This window comes from Enhydra lutris, unplaced genomic scaffold (assembly GCF_002288905.1).
Source record: "Enhydra lutris kenyoni isolate GAN:26980312 unplaced genomic scaffold, ASM228890v2 scaffoldscaffold3, whole genome shotgun sequence".
Taxonomy (NCBI): domain Eukaryota; kingdom Metazoa; phylum Chordata; class Mammalia; order Carnivora; family Mustelidae; genus Enhydra; species Enhydra lutris.
Genome location: NW_019154087.1, coordinates 30,973,046 through 30,992,126, shown reverse-complemented (window position 1 = coordinate 30,992,126; position 19,081 = coordinate 30,973,046). Strand labels below are relative to the sequence as shown.

Here is a 19,081-nt window from a genome sequence, read left to right as displayed (position 1 = left end):
GGGCCAGCACCACCTTAGAAGAGAACAGTTTAATTTGGGCCAAAGTCTAAATTTTCCATGTGTGTCTCCTCCAGTTTCCATTTCCTCAAAAACGTATGCAGAGTGCTCATAGCAGTACCTGGAACATAGTAACTTGGAGTAAAGGCCACCTGTCACTTCAAGGGCTAGATGACACAGTCCCCCAGGCACCGTCTTAGAGCAGGGTGTCCATGAACCAGGAACGAAGTAACCAGAGTTCAAGAAAGCACACATCATGGAAATAGAGCGGTTTTATTTGTAAAATAATCGTCCTACCAAGTTACATTGAAGATCTTTGACTTAAGTACAGCTCAGGACCACCATTTTCAATTGTAATGTAATAAAAAGCATTCCTCATGCTAACAATGTCCCACAAAACATCTCGAGACTCTTTTTAAGAGCTTAAAGCAGATAGAGCACACCCCACACCGTGTTCAGGTGCATCCGTTTAAAGAATAACAGGGAGGCGTTCTGCCCGGGCCCATACACACTGACTGTCCTCCTGCTGAAAAGCAGCACACGGACCTCAGAGCAGTCCTACGCCGTCTATCCTGAAAAGGGGCACTAAACAGTCAAACTCTGTATTTGTGTCCTAGGGCTGCAGTAACAAAGTAGCACAAAGTCAGTGGCTTAAGTCACAGAAAGCATCTCACAGTTCTGGAGTGTCGAAAGTCCAAAGGTGTTGGCAACACCGGTTCCTTCTGGAGGCTCCGAGGGAGAATCCGTTCTTGCCTCCCTCCTAGCTTCTGCAGGCTTCCAGGTAGTCTTTGGCATTCCAAGTTCACAGGGCCTTCTTCCTCTGTGTGTATCCGTGTCCAAATTTCCCCTTTTCACAAGACCCATCCTACTGTAGTAGGACCCTCATCTTAACTAATGACATCTGTCACAACTCTGTTTCCAGGTAAGGTCACATTCTGCTGTATTGGGTAATGACTTCAATACATGAATTTTTGGAAGACAGTTCAACCCATAACAAACGCCTCAAACACAAGGTACAACTGGTGATCCAGACCACCCCAACACCCTACCAATCTTCTTTAAAATCGAAGCTGCAGATTTGCAGATCAAAGCAAACCCCAGGCGATCCATGCGGGTGCTCATAGCAGAAAATACAAGAGATGTCCTTGGCACTGCTTCAGGAGAATTGCCTGCCCTGCAGAGGAGCAGCTGTAGCCGGCCCCTGCCTCTTCCATAAGCTGCGTCTGAGTCTCTGCAGGAAGGCAGGGCCCAGCTCTGACCTCCACGCACCCTGCCCCAGGGGCCTGTGAAGTCCCAGCAGCAAGGTCAGAACATAGATGGGGAAGGGAGCTAAGCACCCTGCTCTCTCCCTTTCCAAAACAAGCTATGTCACTTCCAGGAGTGTGTAAAGGGATAGAAAGACTTACCAACCCAAAGCACACAAAACACAGCCGTGTTACAGAAATCCTCAAGTTTCTCCAAAGCACAAGTACCTCTGAAGAGTGATTTCATTCCCACATTAACTATTCCAGCTCCAGTCAGTCATTTCACATGGTCACCACTAGGGGGCAGGCCACTAAAACGTTCCTGTCAAACCATCTGCTCTGCAAAAGTTAATTCATGAAGATGAGCTCCAGACTGAACCGGTGGCCTTCTCCCGCCTACAACGCAATTACACACTCGATGAAAAGCAACAACATGGGACGCACTATCTTGCTTGCATGCTGCCTTCTTTTGGGGGTATATTTACACAGTGTGAAACCCATACACTAACCTGCTCTTCCTTTAGGTTTTCTCTGGTCGCATGACCAAGCCAAAGGAAGCTGTATTTAATTCCCCAAATTAAGTCCTAAAAATGAGGACTTCTCTCATTTTATGAACTCTACCGTTGTCACAAACTCCTCCAAAAAACGAGAGAAGGCAAAGGTAAGACTAAAGATGGCTTTGGTCCTTGTGCAGAGTTTGGCCTCTCTCGTCTGCCCCCTACCCCTACCCAGATACATGTGCCTTACGTATCGTCATTCAGAGATTTTAGCATGTCACCAGAAAGCCAGAAATAGTGCATTACCAGGCCAATTGTGCATTTTCCTTCTCAAAGACTTGGCTTCTCACTGCAGAGAGGGCAGCACCTGGAAGCAGCCCCATGATCTCCCCGGAGAGAACTGGCCACGAACCCCCAGTGGCCAGTGTTTATGGAGAGGTTTCCGGGTCTTCCTTGGAGGTCTAAACAGGATTTCCCTAGGGAAAGAGGGCTTCCCTGAATAAATGACGAAGAGAGCCGCGGAGGGCCAGCCAGGTCACTGGGCTCCGGCTCCTCATTGTTCAGCCCACCGGCTTCCCAGGGCTCCTGTCCAAGCAAGTCGGAACCCGACAGAGACGGACTCCACAGAAGGCCAGAGCGGCTCCCCTCCTGCCCACCCACACACAGGGCATGAATGAGAAAACATTCTGCATGGTCAGAAAAGGCCAAGAGACACTTTTCCGAATCCCCTCGAGAGAAGGATGACCGGGACCTGTAGCAGGGAGGAGGCTGCCGGGAAACAAAAAGGTTTGTTCCTTGGGAGAAGAAAGGAGGAAGAAAACAGTAAGAGACTTCTCTTTTAAGCACTTCATGATGCAAAATTCTACTTTAATTCCTGTGTTCATTTTTAAAAACAGTTATTAGGTATTTTTAAATCGTGGAAGCAGTGATGTTTGTAGCAACCAAACAAAAGAGATAAAGAGAAACTTAATAACCATCCTCCCAAGACTACCTTCTAAACAGGGAGGAAACTTCCTGTAAGTTTGGAGTTTTGTCAACAAAGCATCCTTTTACTTACGAGCTGTAGTTTTTCTTTGTTGGCTTTGTTTGCTGTGAGCAAGGAGGACCAATTACCTCACAGAAGTAGATAATCAAGCTGTACAGCACGGCTAGGAAAACTCAAGGGGGTATTGTTTATCTCCCTTTGTCACTGACATATTTCTTTAAAGTCAGAATTACATTTTGGTCTCAAATAGCCAGGGAAACGAGGTAAAACGTTTCTCAAACTTAAGTCTTGGGACATACTTGGGTCTGAGAATTCTGTAAGAACCTTAAAATTTTGTTTTCATTTGATCTTTGAAAAAAGTCTTGAATAGTTTTAAAGACTTTCTACAGTGATAATTCACAATGAAAGGACATTTTTGTTGGCTCTTCTCAAATGGATTTTTAAGATTGTTCTCAGGGACTACTAGAAATTATTTTCTTAGAGAAGACTTGTGAATGTTACCAAAATAATGGGTCCTGAATCTCACCGTGTATTCAATTTTTAATGGGAGCTTCTTAAAATCATCGGCTCTGGCTCCCCAACTCCAAAACCCTGATGGGCAAGGGCTGATCACCTGTGTCTTACATGGCCTCCAGGTGACTGTGACCAGCAGACGGTGACCTCAGGGAGAGATGTCCTACGTCCCCAGCTCTCCATCTGCACCCAGCAGCACAAAGCGACCTTTCCCTCCTAAACCCCCAAAGGTTCCTTTCCCCCTCAGAGAACAGATCAGAGTGATGCTTTTCCAACAACTGCCTCCAAGACCCACAGCAAAAGCGGCACCTGGGACCTTGTTCAGCAATGCAAAGTCTCGCATCCCACCCCAGAACTACTAAATCCAAAAATGTGGGGATGAGGCAAACACAGTCACTGGTTTCGAAAGCCCTCCAGCTGATTCCGACGCATGCTAAAGTCTGAGAACCACTGGATTAGAGACTCTTGCGATTGAAGACAGGTAATGAAGAAAGACATAACTCCGTGTAAGGAAGAACCAGTTTATTAATGACAGCCTTAATTACAACCACTCTCAAGTGTAAAAAATAAAGGGTGATTAATTAAAATTTAGAACTCACTTGGACTTGCCGATTGGCCTTTCACTGGATGTGCCAAAGGGAGGGCATCTTGCCCGATTCTGAATCAACTGGTCAGGCGGAGTTCACTGGAGAATGAGGTAATAAAAAGAGACAGGAGTGCCAACCGCGGGGCTCAAGTCTTCTCCATGTCGCAGTGACACTACAGAATGACAACTGCGCGGAGGCAGAGATGACACAGAACCATCTTACAGCCGGAATATGGAATGAACACCTCTAACTGTACAGAGACACAAAAACACACATGCAGTCGTACACACACCCACACTCCGGAGACAATTTTCAAAGAATCTTTGTCCTTCCTCTGAGCAGATTTAACACGTTCATCAGCCACCGTGATGCGACATGGGGCTAAAACAGAAAACCTTGCTAAGTTTCCATAAAGCCTGCTCGCTGGACGCCCAGTTTTGTGTTGGCAAGTGGGTCATCACTGCAAAAGACACCTGTGGTTTTCCCAGCATTTCACAGGCTATGATCTGCTCCCCAGGAGAGGGACCTCCTGGCAAAAACCAGCTGGGTTCAAATCGGAGGGCAAAATTCATCCCTCCCCAGGCCGGTGGGGACAGGTGAGTGGCAGCACCTGGAAGTGGTTTCCCACCTTGGGTCACAGAACACTTGCCCCATCAATGCACTGCCTTCCTAAGTATTTGTGCTTTGTTACCATCCTGACAGTTAGTCTGCACTATGAGAACAGAAGGAGCTCTGGCCATGCACTGTTTCTTTTAATAAAAGCAAACTGAAACCAGTATAAGAAGAAAAAAATATTAGGATATTTCTGATTGTGTCAACACTGTTTCAGAATTAGGTTTGATTCCATTCAAAGAGAAGGGGGCGGGGAGGGGCTGCAGATGGGGCCCCGAAGACTGATAGGGTAAAGGGATCACGGAGTCCACAGAAGCACTTGCAATAGCCCAGCCGGCGGGACCCTCCCTGGCCACGGAGGACACGCCACACTGCTCAGGGTGGTGAACTTATGAAATAAATGCTGATCAAATAACATTTATAAATGTTTGTAGGAAAGATGGCAGGGAAAGGAGCTGGTAGAGTCAGATTCACAGATCATGCGGGGAGAGTACACCAAAAAAATTAATATTCAAGCTGAGTAAGAAAACGCTTTAAGAGAAACTGTATCCTTGCTCTCTCACTTTTGGGAGACAAAAACAAAAACACACAAAAAAAGCAGAACAAAATGCAGAATATTCCAGTTTCCAAAGAATCCAACAACTAATTTGGTGGGCTGGAGTGAGGGGTATTAGTTAATGCCTCTCCATTAACCTCATTTTCTCCTTGAATTTCATAGAAAATACAGCTCAGGCCTACTGAGAACAACAATCTGTCCTGTTAAAATTTAGCATCATTAAGTGTTCCAAAGCCCTTACTCCATACACATGAAACACACAAGTCCCCTTGAAAGAGACACTCCGGGAGGGACCAGGCGTGCCCACCCACATGACTTGTTGAATGTGATCACAACATCTGAACCCAAAGACAAGCTGTTTTCTTCTTGGGATGATGGTTTTAATAGGTCCCTGAAATGTACAGTGAAGGGATGCAAAAACAAAAACAAAAACAAAAAAACAAAACAAAAAAACCCACAGCCCTCCCAGGTTAGGGGTTGAGTTTTAGAAAAGATGTACTTCTTTAGGCCATGGACCAGAAGTCCCTTCAAGGTCTGACGAAGAGCAAAAACCGCCTGTCCCAGCCCTCCGATCACTGAAGGAGAGAACAAGACTGCGTGTTCCACAGATTCAAGTACAGCTGGGCCCCTCACCCTCCCTTTTTTTCTTTTTTGGTAAGTATCCAACCATCCATAAATTCATGGACACAGCAGAGATGCACGGCGCAACGACTTTCATACTGGTTATCTTTTTAATCCGGTCAGTGAGCAGCATTTCCCAGTGGTACCCGCCCAAAACCAAGTTCTCGGCAGTTCCATCCCGTGGGATTGCGGCGTGGATGTGGCTGGGCACATGGGAGGGTCGGGAAGGCTGGGTCCATCCAGTGTCATACAGCAGTGAGGCAGGGCTCTACCAGCTGGCCCTGACAGCTTCGATATCGCTAACCAAATTCTGAGCCAGGCAGATCCCAAATATCTGACAAAGGAAGGAAAAGAGTCAAACAGTGAAACTCCACTTCAGCAGGCTTCTCCCTGGCCAATGAATCTCCTTTTCCTTATCTTTGATTTTTTAAATTGACAAATAATTCATATACTATAAAATATATCCTTTCAGAGTCTTTACTTCAGTGATGTCTAGTATGCCTACAATGGTGTGCGGCTATCACTGCCGTCTAATTCCACGACATTTCATGACACTGAAGAGACATTCTACCCATTAGCAGGCATTCCCATTCCCCCATCCTTGGAAACCACGAATCTACTTTCAGTCCCTAGGATTTGCCTACTTTAGACATTTCATATAAATAGAATCATAGAATATGTGGTCTTTTGGGTTCACACAGCAGAATGTTTGCAAGGTTTAGTCATACAGTAGCATGTACCAGTAGTTCAATCCTTTTGATGGCTTGAGTAATATTCTACTAGATGGATAAACTACATTTTGTATATCCTTCATCAGCTGATAGACATTTACACTATTTCTACTTTTTGGCTGTTATGAATGGTGCTAATGTGAATGTCCCTGTCCAGCTTTCTGGTAAGCAGGTTTGCAATTCTTTTGGGAGTGGAACTGCTGGGTCTTATGTGAACTCCATTTGAGTCTGAGGAAGTGCCAAATTCTTTGCCACAGTGACTACAATTCTCAGTCCCTTTAGCAATGTACAAGGGTTCCCATTTCTCCACATTCTTGCCAACATTTGTTATTATCTTCCTTTTAAATTACATCCATCCTAGTATGTGTGAAGTGCTATGTCACTGTGGTTTCAATTTGAAATTCTCTAACATCTAATTATTAGCATCTTTTCATGCATTTATTGGCTGTGTGTACTTTCTTTGGAGATATATCTGGTTTGAATCCTTTGGTCAGAGCCCCTGGGTGGTTCAGTTGGTTAAGTGACTGCCTTTGGCTTAGGTCATGATCCTGGAGTCCAGAAATCGAGTCCTGCATGGGGCTCCCAGCTCCACGGGGAGTCTGCTTCTCCCTCTAACCTTCTCCCTTCTCGTGCTCTCTCTCTCTCTCTAATAAAAAAAAAAAAAAATCTTTAAAAAAATTCCTTTGGTCATCTTTGAATTGGGCTTGTCTTTTTATTCTTTAGTTGTTTTTTATATATTCTAGACACTGAACCCTATGAGACATAATGATTTGCAAATATTTTCTCTCATTTTGTGGACTGTCTTTCTCTTAGTAGTATCCTTTTAGCACATAAGTTTAAATTTTGATGAAGTCTAACTTACCTACTCATGTTGATTGCTTGTGCTTTTGGTATCCTATGTAAGAAAATGCTGCCTAATCAAGCTCACAAAGATTTACACTTACACTATCTTCTAAGAGTTTTTTGTTTTGTTTTGTTTTTTTTAAATAGCTTTAGCTCTTAAGTTTAGGTCTTTGACCCATTTGGAGTTAGTTTTTATATATGGTGTGAGGTAGGGGTCCAAATTCATTCTTTAGCCTACAGACATCCAGTTGGTCCAGCACTGTTTGTTGAAAAGACTGTTCTTTCCCCCTTGACTGGTCTTAGTTCCCTTGTCAAAAATCAACTGACCATAGGGGCAGAGCTTATTTCTGGCTTTCAATTCTATTCCACTGATCTATATGTTCAACCTTATGTACCACCTTGATCACTGTAGCTTTGTAGTAAGCCTGTGATTAGAAAGTGAGTTCTCCAACTTTGCTCTTTTTCAAGTTTGTTTTGCTTCTCTGGGTCCATTGCACTTCCACCTGAATTTTAGGATGGACCTTGTCCACTTCTTCAAAAAAAAGGCAGCTGTAATTTTGATAGGGATTGCACTGAACCTATAGATCAATTTGAGGATTACTGCCACCTTAACAATATTAAGTCTTCCAATATGAATACGGAATGGCTTTCCATTTATTTAGGTCTTCTTTAATTTCTTCTAACCATTGTGCCCCATTCGCGTCCCTTTAAGAAAAGTATTCTATCTCCACAAGATTAAGAACCCCAGCTCTTGGGGCTGCTTAGGAGGAAAAGTGCATGCTTCCTTCCCTCACTAACACTTTGACAAGATGGTCCGGAGAGAGAAAGGGACAAAGAATGTCTGTGAAACTCTTTAAAAACTCTTAATCTTGCCACTGGGAACTACTTCCGACCATCCCTGCCTGCATGACCCCGTCACAAGGCAGGGACTACTTTGCCCACGGCAACACTGGAATGCCAGTAGGCAACTGCCGACCCAATCAATTCCTCCATCTTGAAAAGGAAAAAAAGATTTCCTAAGGTATTTCAGGATGGTAGCATCTAAAATCAGGGGTTTAAATAAAATACAAACCAGATAGTTCAGGTCTGTTCCCCAGCCCTCCGATGTGTCTTAAAAACTGTGACATGAAGGTGATTCAGCAGAGCTCCAGTCATGGCGAGGGCTCTCCCAGGGCATCATTTCCCTGTGACATCCACCACGGAGATTTGTCTTACCTGCAGCAACGCAATCCCTATGAAAATACCAGCCACGATGGTTAAATTGTCCTGCAACCACTTCTCAAACTGGGGCACACAGCCTTTCGTGTAGATTACAATCTGCTGGTCAACTTCCTTCACAAGGGAAGAGGAGAGCACAGCGTCACCATGCAAGTTCAAAAGCTCCTCCAACACCCTCTGTGCTAAGTGACAAGATGAGATTCCACTTACTGGTTTTTGCCTGGCATCATAGCCACACTGAGTGTTGATGACATCTTCCTGGTAGAGAAAGAAAACGGGAAGGTGAAATTCACTCAACAGATGCAAACCCCGCCTACGACTTAGCAGAAGATCCCTGTTAAGTGTCGTTAATTGAATGCAATCTTGGGCATGCAGATGTCCGAGGTACCAGGTTAAATAAACATTTTGATACATTATCCCAAGTAATTATTAGAACAATCCTCAGAAGTAGGAGGGGCGCCTGGGTGGCTCAGTTGTTAAACAACTGCCTTCGGCTTGGGTCATGATCCCAGGGTCCTGGGATGAAGCCCTGCGTCAGGCTCCCTGCTTGCTTGGCAAAGCCTGCTTCTCCCTCTCCCACTCCCCCTACTTGTGTTCTCTCTCTTGCTCTCTCTGTCAAGTAAATAAATAAAATCTTAAAAAAAAAAAAAAAAAAAAGTAGGTGTTAAAATATGCCCTCTATTCCAGAAGAAAAAAACTGAGGTTCAGGAAATATAAGAGTAGCAGGGGCGTTACTGACAACCTTAGGAAGCTTACAAGGGTTAGAAAATGGAGACATAGTTAAAACCATGGGGAAAGAATACAATGACTACCTTCATTTATGTTCTTTTGGGGGAACTTCTACATTTTAATCTATAAACTTCTGCATCATTTAAATGGTTTTTCAATGAGAATGCATTACTTTAATAATTAAAAAACAAAACAATGTCCCAACAACGTATCACACTGACAGATACCCTGACTTCTCACAGGTCCAATCGGAAACATGGGTTCTCCTGTTCTAGGTTTGTTTATTTTTCCCCTCTGCAGGGTATGGGTGGATTTTATTAGCTAGGCATTTGTGGAATGAGAAATCTCTACCCAGAGTATCTGTAGTTGAAAGGGGAAGCATAATGCCTTCTGACACTCTTCATAATTCTTCTGATGGAATGTTAACCCAGGGCAGGAGCCGGAGACAGAACAGTTTGTACCTGCTGGTTGGCACAAGGCCACCTGAGTGGATACCCAGGGCTCTGTGCTGGGCACTCTCCTGTCTGCCAGCCCTCCTCACAGGAAATCAAGACATGAGCCAGTGGGAGAGGTGGGCTTCCTGGCAAGGTCTCAGAGCAGGGGAACAAGCACAGTCCTTTGAGATTCTCAGTCTCTTTCAGACCAACAGCCCAGAGACTGCTCTGAAGCTCTCCGAGAACCGCTGTTCCACACCAAGACCATGCCGCCTTTTGAGGAGCCCCACACGCTCCACCTCGCATGGGGAAATGGCCACTGATCCACTAGCACCCATGGGGCTCTGCTTGATTTCAAGAAGGGCGGTCTGGGGGAGACTACCGACGGCCTGGGAGACCACCAACGGCCCAGGAGACCGAAGAATGTGGAACAGACACGTGCAGAAGCAAATTCTCCCCCTTGTTTCAGTGCTCACTCCTGAGCACTGAACTTCCAACAAGGCACTTGGCATTTTAAGTCATCCCACATGCCAGTCACATGATGTGACCCAACACCCAACCAAACCCACGGTGAAAGGGTTAAGAACAGGTTCAACACTTTTTCTTTTCTTAAATAAAACACAAACTGCAGTTATCATCATTACAAACGAGAGCCCAGGCAGCTGCGGTCTTCCTCCCTAGCAGACTAGCCCTATCTCACCTCGGACTTTTCCCCAATTTCTGACACTGCCCCCCAGAACCAAATCAGGAAGCAGAGGGTCACTGCCCCCCAGCCAATGCAGAGAGCTCGCACCTAAGCAGGTCCCTCTCAGGAAGGAATGAGAGGCACTCTCGGCAGGCTTCCTGGGCCTAAAGCTCAGCTCCATCACTTGCTAGCAGTGTGAGCTTGGGAAAGTTGCTTAAGCTCCAAGGGGCTTTGTTTCACACAAAGAGGGAAGATGATGACGACACTGCCAAGAGGAATGTTCTGATTTTTATTGAGCCAACTCCCAAGAAGGCTGAGAATAAGAACCCGTGCGTGGGGGCGCCTGGGTGGCTCAGTGGGTTAAAGCCTCTGCTTTCAGCTCAGGTCATGGTCTCAGGGTCCTGGGATCGAGCCCCACATTGGGCTCTCTGCTCAGCAGGGAGCCTGTTTCCCCCTCTATCTCTCTGTCTGCTTCTCTGCCTACTTGTGAACTCTCTCTCTCTCTGTGTGTCAAATAAATAAATAAAATCTTAAAAAAAAAAAAAAAAAAAAAGAACCCACGCGTGCTGCTGAATTAATGTCAGAGACAATTACCCCTACCGGGAAGATCTGAACGCTATGCCCCCTTTAGGGGCTACAATGAGGAATGAGCAGGTAAGAACAGGTTTCTAGAAAACAGTCACTGCTCATCCCTGCCGCCCCTCCCCCGGCCCCATTTCTTGGTGGGAAGCGCAGAGCTGGCCGGCAGTCCGCAGGCCTTCACTCACCGCGGGGTCTTTAGTGCAGCAGGAGAATGGCACGCCGCATCGTTCTCGACTTGCGTTGGAATCTGTGCAATTGAAGTAAATATTTAGGTTCCAATCATCAGCTCCAAAAGCCCCACAGCACTGCCACTAGAGCAAACAGGAGAGAATTAGAACATCTCGACTTGGAGGCGACCAGGTGCCCACACTCACGACCACCAGACGACCGCCACCCAGCTTCCGCCAGCGCTAACCTTCTCTTCTGCCTAGAATTTACTTTTCAACCAAACTAAACCAAAAGGGGCCCTATAAAAGCTTCCAAAATGACTCAGGCTCAAGATCTGTAAGGATGTGCTAGCTAGCGTGTGATTTAAATGGCTGGTGAGATCCACAGGGTTAGGTGTTGGAAGGGCAGACAGGGCAAGAGTTGTAGAGCAGATTCGGTCCGAACAAGATCTGCCTGGCGAGGGTGCATGGAGGAACATTCTAGGATAAACAAGACACTAAACCGTGGCAATGTCTGAAGGAGGCAAGTGGGGCTGTGGTGGGAGAGTTAGAGGCTGGCCTTTTAAAAACATGGTTTCTGCAGCCTTAATGGTTTTGTAAAAATCCTTTTCATTGAGATATAATTGACATACAATAAACCGCACATATTTAAAGGGCACAATCTTGTAAGATCTGGCATATGTATCATTGTGAAACCATCACCACAATCAAAATAGTGAACACACTCATTACCGCACCAAGTTTTCCAGGCTTACTTTTCATTATATACCTGTTACTACTCTGAACTTATTTTTAAGAACATGAATTTACATTTTTAACTTAAAAAATTCCATCATCCAGGACACCTGGTTGGCTCAGTGGGTTAAAGCCTCTGCCTTTGGCTCAGGTCATGATCTCAGGGTCCTGGGATCAAGCGCCACATCGGGCTCTCTGCTTGGAGGGGAGCCTGCTTCCCACCCTTCTCTCTGCCTGCCTCTCTGCCTACTTGTGATCTCTCTCTCTCTCTCTCTCTCTCTGTCAAATAAATAAATAAAATCTTAAAAAAAAATAAAAAACAGTATTCCATCCTCTAATTAAAATATGTATAAAATGAGCTGCTGAAGTCAGTGAGTCTCAAAAGGGCTTGGTACAGGGACTGGTTGCTCCAGAGGGCCCTGTGTCACTCCACTTCTGGACTAGCTCTACCCTCTCTGAGTTAAGTAAACATCAAGCCTTGACCATTTTCTCGCTTTCAGGCCCAAGAGCAACTTCAACACATTACACTCCACGATAGAAAAATAAAATCACATGAAATAACAGTATTTCCATATAAAGCAGACAGCAGGGCAAGAGAACGTGTATACGCATGTTCTTCCAGCTCATCTGGCCCTCCGAGGGCTGGGCTTGTGCATCTCCAGTTCCACCTGCAAAGCTTCATCAGATTTTTCATGCAAACTAGTCAGCAACAATACTTGGCAAGGTGTGAGCCTGCATCTATTATGACCTAACAAATCAGGGAGGTCCGCCCAGGACATGAACCAGGACTTAATTTCACACCTGAGGTGCAGCTTACTCCAGGCCAGCAACACAGCCCCACTCACTGCTGAGTACCTAACGAAGGAGCGCGGCTCCCACAGGGCAAGTGCCAATGCAAGATGCAACCGTCTCCTCCCTTTATCAAAGGGAGCCCCCGCCCAGCTCCCCCTGCAAAGCTGTCCAACAGAGAGACCGCCACTCGTCCCCTGGGCTTCTGTTTGCCCCCCAGTCCTGCCACAAACATTTAGGTCACAGACACCCCTGTCCAATTTCTCAGGGCACACAAATAAAGACCTCAATACCCATGGACAGTTAACACCTTCAGCCTCCTAGAAAACCACACGTCTTATTAGAGTGTCCTAATACTTGCCTGAGTTAAACAGTAGCTGTTACTATTTCTACTATACTATCAGGGAAGTAGGTCAAAGTTCCGCTAGCCAGCAGTCACTTAGCTAATTAGAGTTTGGCACTAGATCTGTATTTCTGACCTCCTGTTTATACCGTTTTCCATTCTGAGTCAAAGGAGGCATCTGCGATGTCATTTGCATGCCAGGGGAAGTCCCCTAGTAACGTTCGGAAGGCTGGGGAAGGGGCAGATTCTTCACTTGCTAGAGGTCACGGGGGCTTAGAAGTTGCTCAACTTTTGGTTGTGCAGAACTGGGTGTGCTCTGTGGACAAATATTCTATTGCTGAGTGTATGATTAGGAGCCATGAAGCGTAGAGGATGGCCAAAAAGGGGGCAAGGAGCAAGAAAGAATCCCCAAGACACCACATAACATGTTACACCGAGAGCAAAACAATACTCTGCAGCAGTCGATGGAAACAGCACGTGCGCTTATTATCTCGTTGTTCAAGAGGCTCTCTTTGTCCCTCGGACTTGGTAGAAATTGAGATTAAGCGAAAATAGGACATTTTCACTAGGGCATAAATCACGGAAGTCAGAAAGGAGGTTAGAAAATAATGAATACACAAGTAAAGCAACAACAACAACAAAAAAAACCATGTGGCAAAATCAGAGGTAGGTTCCAGCCGGCGTGGCCAGAAGCCAGGAGCAGCGTTCATTCCCCGACAAGGCTTTCAACTTAAAAATAGACTAAATTTAAACTTACATATTCCTGCGTGAAGTCTATGAGGTTCTGCAAATCAATGTCATCTCTGTACGCTCTGATGTTGTTGTTTATAAAGAAATACAGCTGGTCTTTGATCCAGTCTTTGAAAACAAATGCCAGAACCCCAGCAGTGAGCTCCAGGAAGAAAATAATTCCCAGGAACACAGAAAACTAAGACAAAAGACACACAGAGAACAGTTTAAAGGGCTATTTTGGTCATATGTACTTAAATGGTCCCTTCCAAAAAGGTGTGTAATTACACTGGGTTGTTACACGTGTCTAAAGCAGATACTCTTCAGTTTCTTGATTTGCTAATAGCCTATTACACTCCAAGAAAGGATTTTTAAGAATTGTTCATAATCGGGGCGCCTGGGTGGCTCAGTCGTTAAGCATCTGCATTCCGCTCAGGTCATAATCCTGGGGTCCTGGGATCCAGCCCCACATTGGTCTCCTGGCTCAGCGGGAGGTCTGTTTCTACCCCTCCCGCTCCCCCTGCTTGTGTTTCCTCTCTGTCTCTCTCTCTCTCTCTCTCTCTCTCTGTGTCAAATAAATAAATAAATAAAATCTTAAAAAAAAAAAAGAATTGTTCATAATCACATTTTAGGGGTTCTGTTGGTCCATTTGGTAATTAAACAACAAAGCCAGTAAGCAAACATGGATAAGAGGCATTTCTCATTAGACCCACATTGCGACCTAATGAGCTTCTCCGGCTTCACGAACCACCCCACTCCTGAACAATGACCTGCCCTCACCTCCAGTAAGCCTCGTCACCATGAAATATAAACTATCCCAGTATTTGAAGATCGACTGTCATCTGTCACTATGGCCTTCATGCTGTATGCAATACATTCCTTTCTTTTGGATTTAGACAAATTTAGACACTGCTTTAAATCCTCTTTGCACCTACTTTATGGGGTAAAATAGCAGATGTGTCCGTCTTTGATGACGAGGTCAAAGAGGAAGTTGGGGAGGGGGGCGTGGAGGTGGTGACTAGGACATGAAAATCATTTCCCATTAAGAAAACTGGATTGAAAGTTTTCTTAGGAACACTAGCTGTGCTCACCCTTCTTTGTAAATACCAGTCTCAGAAGATTTTAAGTAACATCAACCCGCAGCCGAAGGCAGACTTCTGGCTGATGTGGCCAATAAGAAGAATTTGCTCAGGAAGGCTGGGGCCACAGGTAAGGTGGTCACTGCCCAGGCATCTGGAGAAATTTCCCTTTCATCTCCAAGACTCTGAAGGCCCCATCTCAGTCATACCAACCTACTGTTCACACCCACAGTTCTTTCCACTTCCTATCACCCCCACACTCTTACTCTTCCTCAACTTTTTTGCTGAAACAGATTATGAGAAATGAGGTTGTGAAGGACCAGGCAAGCTTCTGGTGACAAGGAAAGAAAGAGGGACACTGGGGCCAGAGCTGCTCAGCAGACCCCACAGAGCCTCCAGGACACGAGTGGCTGAGGGGGGAGAGAGGGGAGGGGGCTAACGCTGTCTGCTGTTTCTCTGCTCAGCAAGCAGACATCCAGCAACCAACCGAGAGAGAAAAATGTGCTGGAGAAGGGATGCAAAGGAAGCTGCAGAGATACTTACTAAGATAAGAAAAAGACAGAAGAGGTTAATTCCTCCAGCAAACATCTGAAGGACCCATAATAGATCGGGTCCTGGATTTGGTGGGCTTCGCAAAAGCAAGGATGGGTAAGACCCAATCCTGCCTCCAAAGACCCCCAGTCTTAGGGGCTGTGGGGGTGGGGATGGGAAGCGGGGGGCATTTCACATCAGAGGTCCATACATCTGACAGTGTGGAGCCAGGATGCAGAGTGCCATTCTGGGAGGGTGGGCAGGAGGGGAGGGTGGAAGAAAGAAGTAAGTGCCTGGCAAAGTGTAGGACTCCAAGGTTTGGGCTCTTAATTCTAGACGCTCTAGAGCTCAACCCTTCAGGTTCCATAGACCTCCTCCTGGTTATCTGCTCTTGATGAATTCATGAGAATTCATTCACTATCATCAGTGGTACCAATAATTTCAAAGTAAGATTTCCTCCATCTAGAAAAAAGGACAGTGAAAAAAATGATCACTCTTACTCAGGGCCTACCCCTAGTGTAAAACAACTCCCCTCCCTTTAGTAGATACAGAAATACAAAGGTTATCATGCTATGCAACTGAGAAAAATCAGAGCTGGCTCACATGCATGTGCACACAAAACACCACCACAGAAGCCATGCACGAAGTTAATTCGATTTTTGTTCTCACCACCATAGAGGTTAGGCAAGTTCATTTTCCAGTTACGCTGGTAAAGTTTCTCTTACTGCTACATGATACAGAGATCAAAAACTGAGTTCAAATTAAGTTCTTATCAAATATTTGGCAGAAACCTCTCTGTCCTGGCCCTGTGACCTCATTTCCCCCATTTCCAAAGGTACAGAAACTGACTCGCAGCCTTCGTCTTAGGGCCTCAGTTGACCAGGAAGCTCCATTTCCATTTCTCATTATCTTAGCTCCCAGATTTCCCTCAGCAAATCTCCTAGCCCTGTAGCATCAGATCCCTGGGGCTGTTAAAGGCATGTTAGCATTCACTTCCTACTTATTTCATAGCTCCTGCTCAAAGAATATTCTGGGCCTGTTCTGACCGTTTGTCCTAAACAGGGAAGCCATTTTAAATATTATCTGTGATTTCCAAAAGCCAAGAAATGATACAACTTTCTTCATTTCCAACATGGGGCTTGATAAATTATGGTGTTGATTTTGGAGAAACCGATCAGTTTCTACTGTTAACTCTGGTACCTTCAAACACAAATACAATAAATTATATCAAAGGGACTCCTCTTATAAACTGAACTATATTCAAATAAATCACATTAAAGGGGATTGCATATTTGGGGGCATGGAGGCTAAAACTGATAAAACAGTGGCAAATGGTTAAATATTATCTGGGGTCCGATGAGGCTCTAGAAAGTAGAGTGAGGTGAGCCCACACATTTAGAAGGATCTCTTGCCAAGAAGACTGGCAGGTCGGCAGGTGAGGGTCAGGGGCAAATCTCACCTGGTCTCCTGGTCTTTGATTAGGTGGGCGATGACAGAACTGTGTGTGTGTGTGTGTGTGTGTGTGTGTGTGTGTGTGTGTGTGTGTTTAAAAGGGGGAACTGGGAGATAAGGCATAAGGCCAGTGGAGTGTTGGGAAACCAGCTGCTCCCACCACAGACAAGTGTCTACAGAACAGAGAACCAACTGCTCGTTCATTGTAGGGAGCACCAGTGTCCCTCGTTTCCCAGCAGTGTCATGTAAACTTGCAGCTTAAACATACAACCTTTCAGGTTTGATTTGCCAAAACCTCATCTGTACCAGGGCTGCCCAAATTCGAAGCAGGCTACCCTGGCTGGGGTATGGTTGAGTCCGCACTCTTTAGGGGCATTCAAGAAAAATGCCAGAGGATGACGCGGCAGGAAACCTGGGGAAGAGCAGCATGTCCCACATGGCTGTGGGGACCGGGGCTAGCATGTGCTCTGGTCTTAAGTGAAAATGTCTCTGGATGACATTGAGCAGGATTCTAGGAACATGTGGTATGATACTAACACTTGCCTAGAAATCTCACCATCTTTCCTCACAACAGGAAGGTGGATTTTTTGTTTTCCATCCTTTCCCTGTTTTTGGAAAGGGGAGTGGACACTGCTGCACAGAGAACATCGACACAGATGCCCTCCACCATGCCACACTCCAGACTGACCGGCATGTTCAGCTGACCATCGGCTACACTTACCAAGCCTGTTTCGGATACATACGTGGAAGCACAGGCCCTTCCGTCCTCCTTTGGAAGGAATCTCCAAAGGAAAGGCTTTCACTAAGGAAGCACGGAGGGTGATCTACAGAGTTATCCTGAAAGGAAAGCGTCAACCGGGCCGTATTTTCACTGGGCCTTTGGAAGAGCCACCTTGCCTAGAGATAGGGCATCCTCCTGCAGGAGGACAGGAGCTTGGGCCTTGGCCAGAGCACAGAACGGGATACTCACAAACTTCAGAAGGAACGTGTTTTCCCGTAGCGCTCCAATGCACCCTGCGAATCCCAAAATGAACATCACTCCTCCCACCACGAGGAAGAGCCAGACTGGGTCAAAGCCGCCGAGATCGGTGATGGAAGAGATATTGGACAGAACTCCCTGGGGGCAGAGAAGCAAACACAACGGGTCACCAGGATGTGGGGGCAGTTTTTCAACATGGAAAGATTATTACAGTTGCCTTGTCCCCCTCGCAAAGAAACACTTGAGAGGTGATCTGATGATGAGGTGTGACTGATATTCAAGAAACACTGCAAATTAATTAAAAACAGTGTGTGAGAAATACACACTTCCCAACACCCAGGAAGAGGGGTCACTCTTCAGCATCCAGGGCAGGCAGGTGTCAGACAAGCGCCTGCCCAAAGCCTGTGGTGTTTCGTAGGAACAAGGAATGAGCTAGGTGCCGAAGGCTGACACAGGGCCAGTCCCAGCCACAAGCCCCCGGAAGTTTTCCAGGGAAAAACTGAGCCTCGAGATCTGCCCTTGAGCTTCACAGGAGACCCTATCAGGCTCAGATCCCAAAGCCCACTTGGGTGGTTTGTGCTGGTGACTATCTCACACTGACTTACTGGGGGTATTTCCTCACCACGTTTTTTATAAGAACTGAGATTTAAATGCTTCGCAAATCCAGAGTTACTCCCTGGCTTTCCACCCTTTTTATTCTCCTGCCAAAGGAACCCTTCATTTCTCTATGAACATTTTTTTTTTTACAAAAATTTCTCCCTCAACCATGATACTATGTCAAATACCACCCAGAACCTATGTTAGAAATTACAAGATTTTTTTTTCTCTAAAATGCAAGGTACATGTTTGCTCTTCATTCCTACAGAGATGGACCACTGTTACTTTGAAACCATGAATGTACAGGAGTCTGAAATAGCCAATATCATCAATATTTTATTTTCTTATCTTACTAGTTTTGGACTCTCAAAATATCCCAGAGTATCATGGTATAGCTCGCTGTGAAGTCTTAAATCATTTGTTTCAAAACACTCCCAACAACCTGAAAGGATGCAAAGTATTTATCTGATTTTATACTTCAAGGAAAATGGAGCCCAGAGAGGCTTCGTGACTTGCCGGAGGTCACACAGCTGTTTATTTATTTTTTTTTTTTGAACCAGAACAAAAGATCTATTTCATGTTCTTTCCCCAACCAGTGGAAGCCATGTATTTGCTTGCCAGCACTTGCAGTCAGCAGAAGCCTTCTCTCATCCATCGCCAGAGACCTGCTGCTATCAGAAAGCCTGAGTTTAAGGGTTTTAAGTTTTAGTCCATTTTAAGGTTGCAGGATCACTTGCACAAAAACATCTTTTGTTTGTTGGGTTTTTGTTTCTTTTTTGGGGGGGGTGGAGGCATGGACTTAAAAACAATAGTAGGATATTAATAATAGAACACATATGAGAAATA

The 19,081-nt window shown here is 45.5% G+C and overlaps 1 protein-coding gene across 1 annotated transcript in view; it reads right to left on the bottom strand.

Moving 5' to 3' along the window:
• Positions 1-3,747: 3,747 nt before the first annotated feature.
• The window catches only part of LOC111154698 (tetraspanin 5), a 168,980-nt gene continuing 153,646 nt past the window's right edge, over positions 3,748-19,081 (bottom strand). Inside the window, exons 3-8 of the mRNA XM_022514545.1 lie at positions 17,630-17,776; positions 13,626-13,796; positions 11,020-11,145; positions 8,615-8,662; positions 8,402-8,518; positions 3,748-5,946 (exon numbers count right to left, since the gene is read on the bottom strand). Coding sequence (XP_022370253.1) covers positions 5,881-5,946; positions 8,402-8,518; positions 8,615-8,662; positions 11,020-11,145; positions 13,626-13,796; positions 17,630-17,776 — 675 coding nt within the window. The 3' untranslated portion in view covers positions 3,748-5,880. The remainder of the gene's footprint in view (positions 5,947-8,401; positions 8,519-8,614; positions 8,663-11,019; positions 11,146-13,625; positions 13,797-17,629; positions 17,777-19,081) is intronic.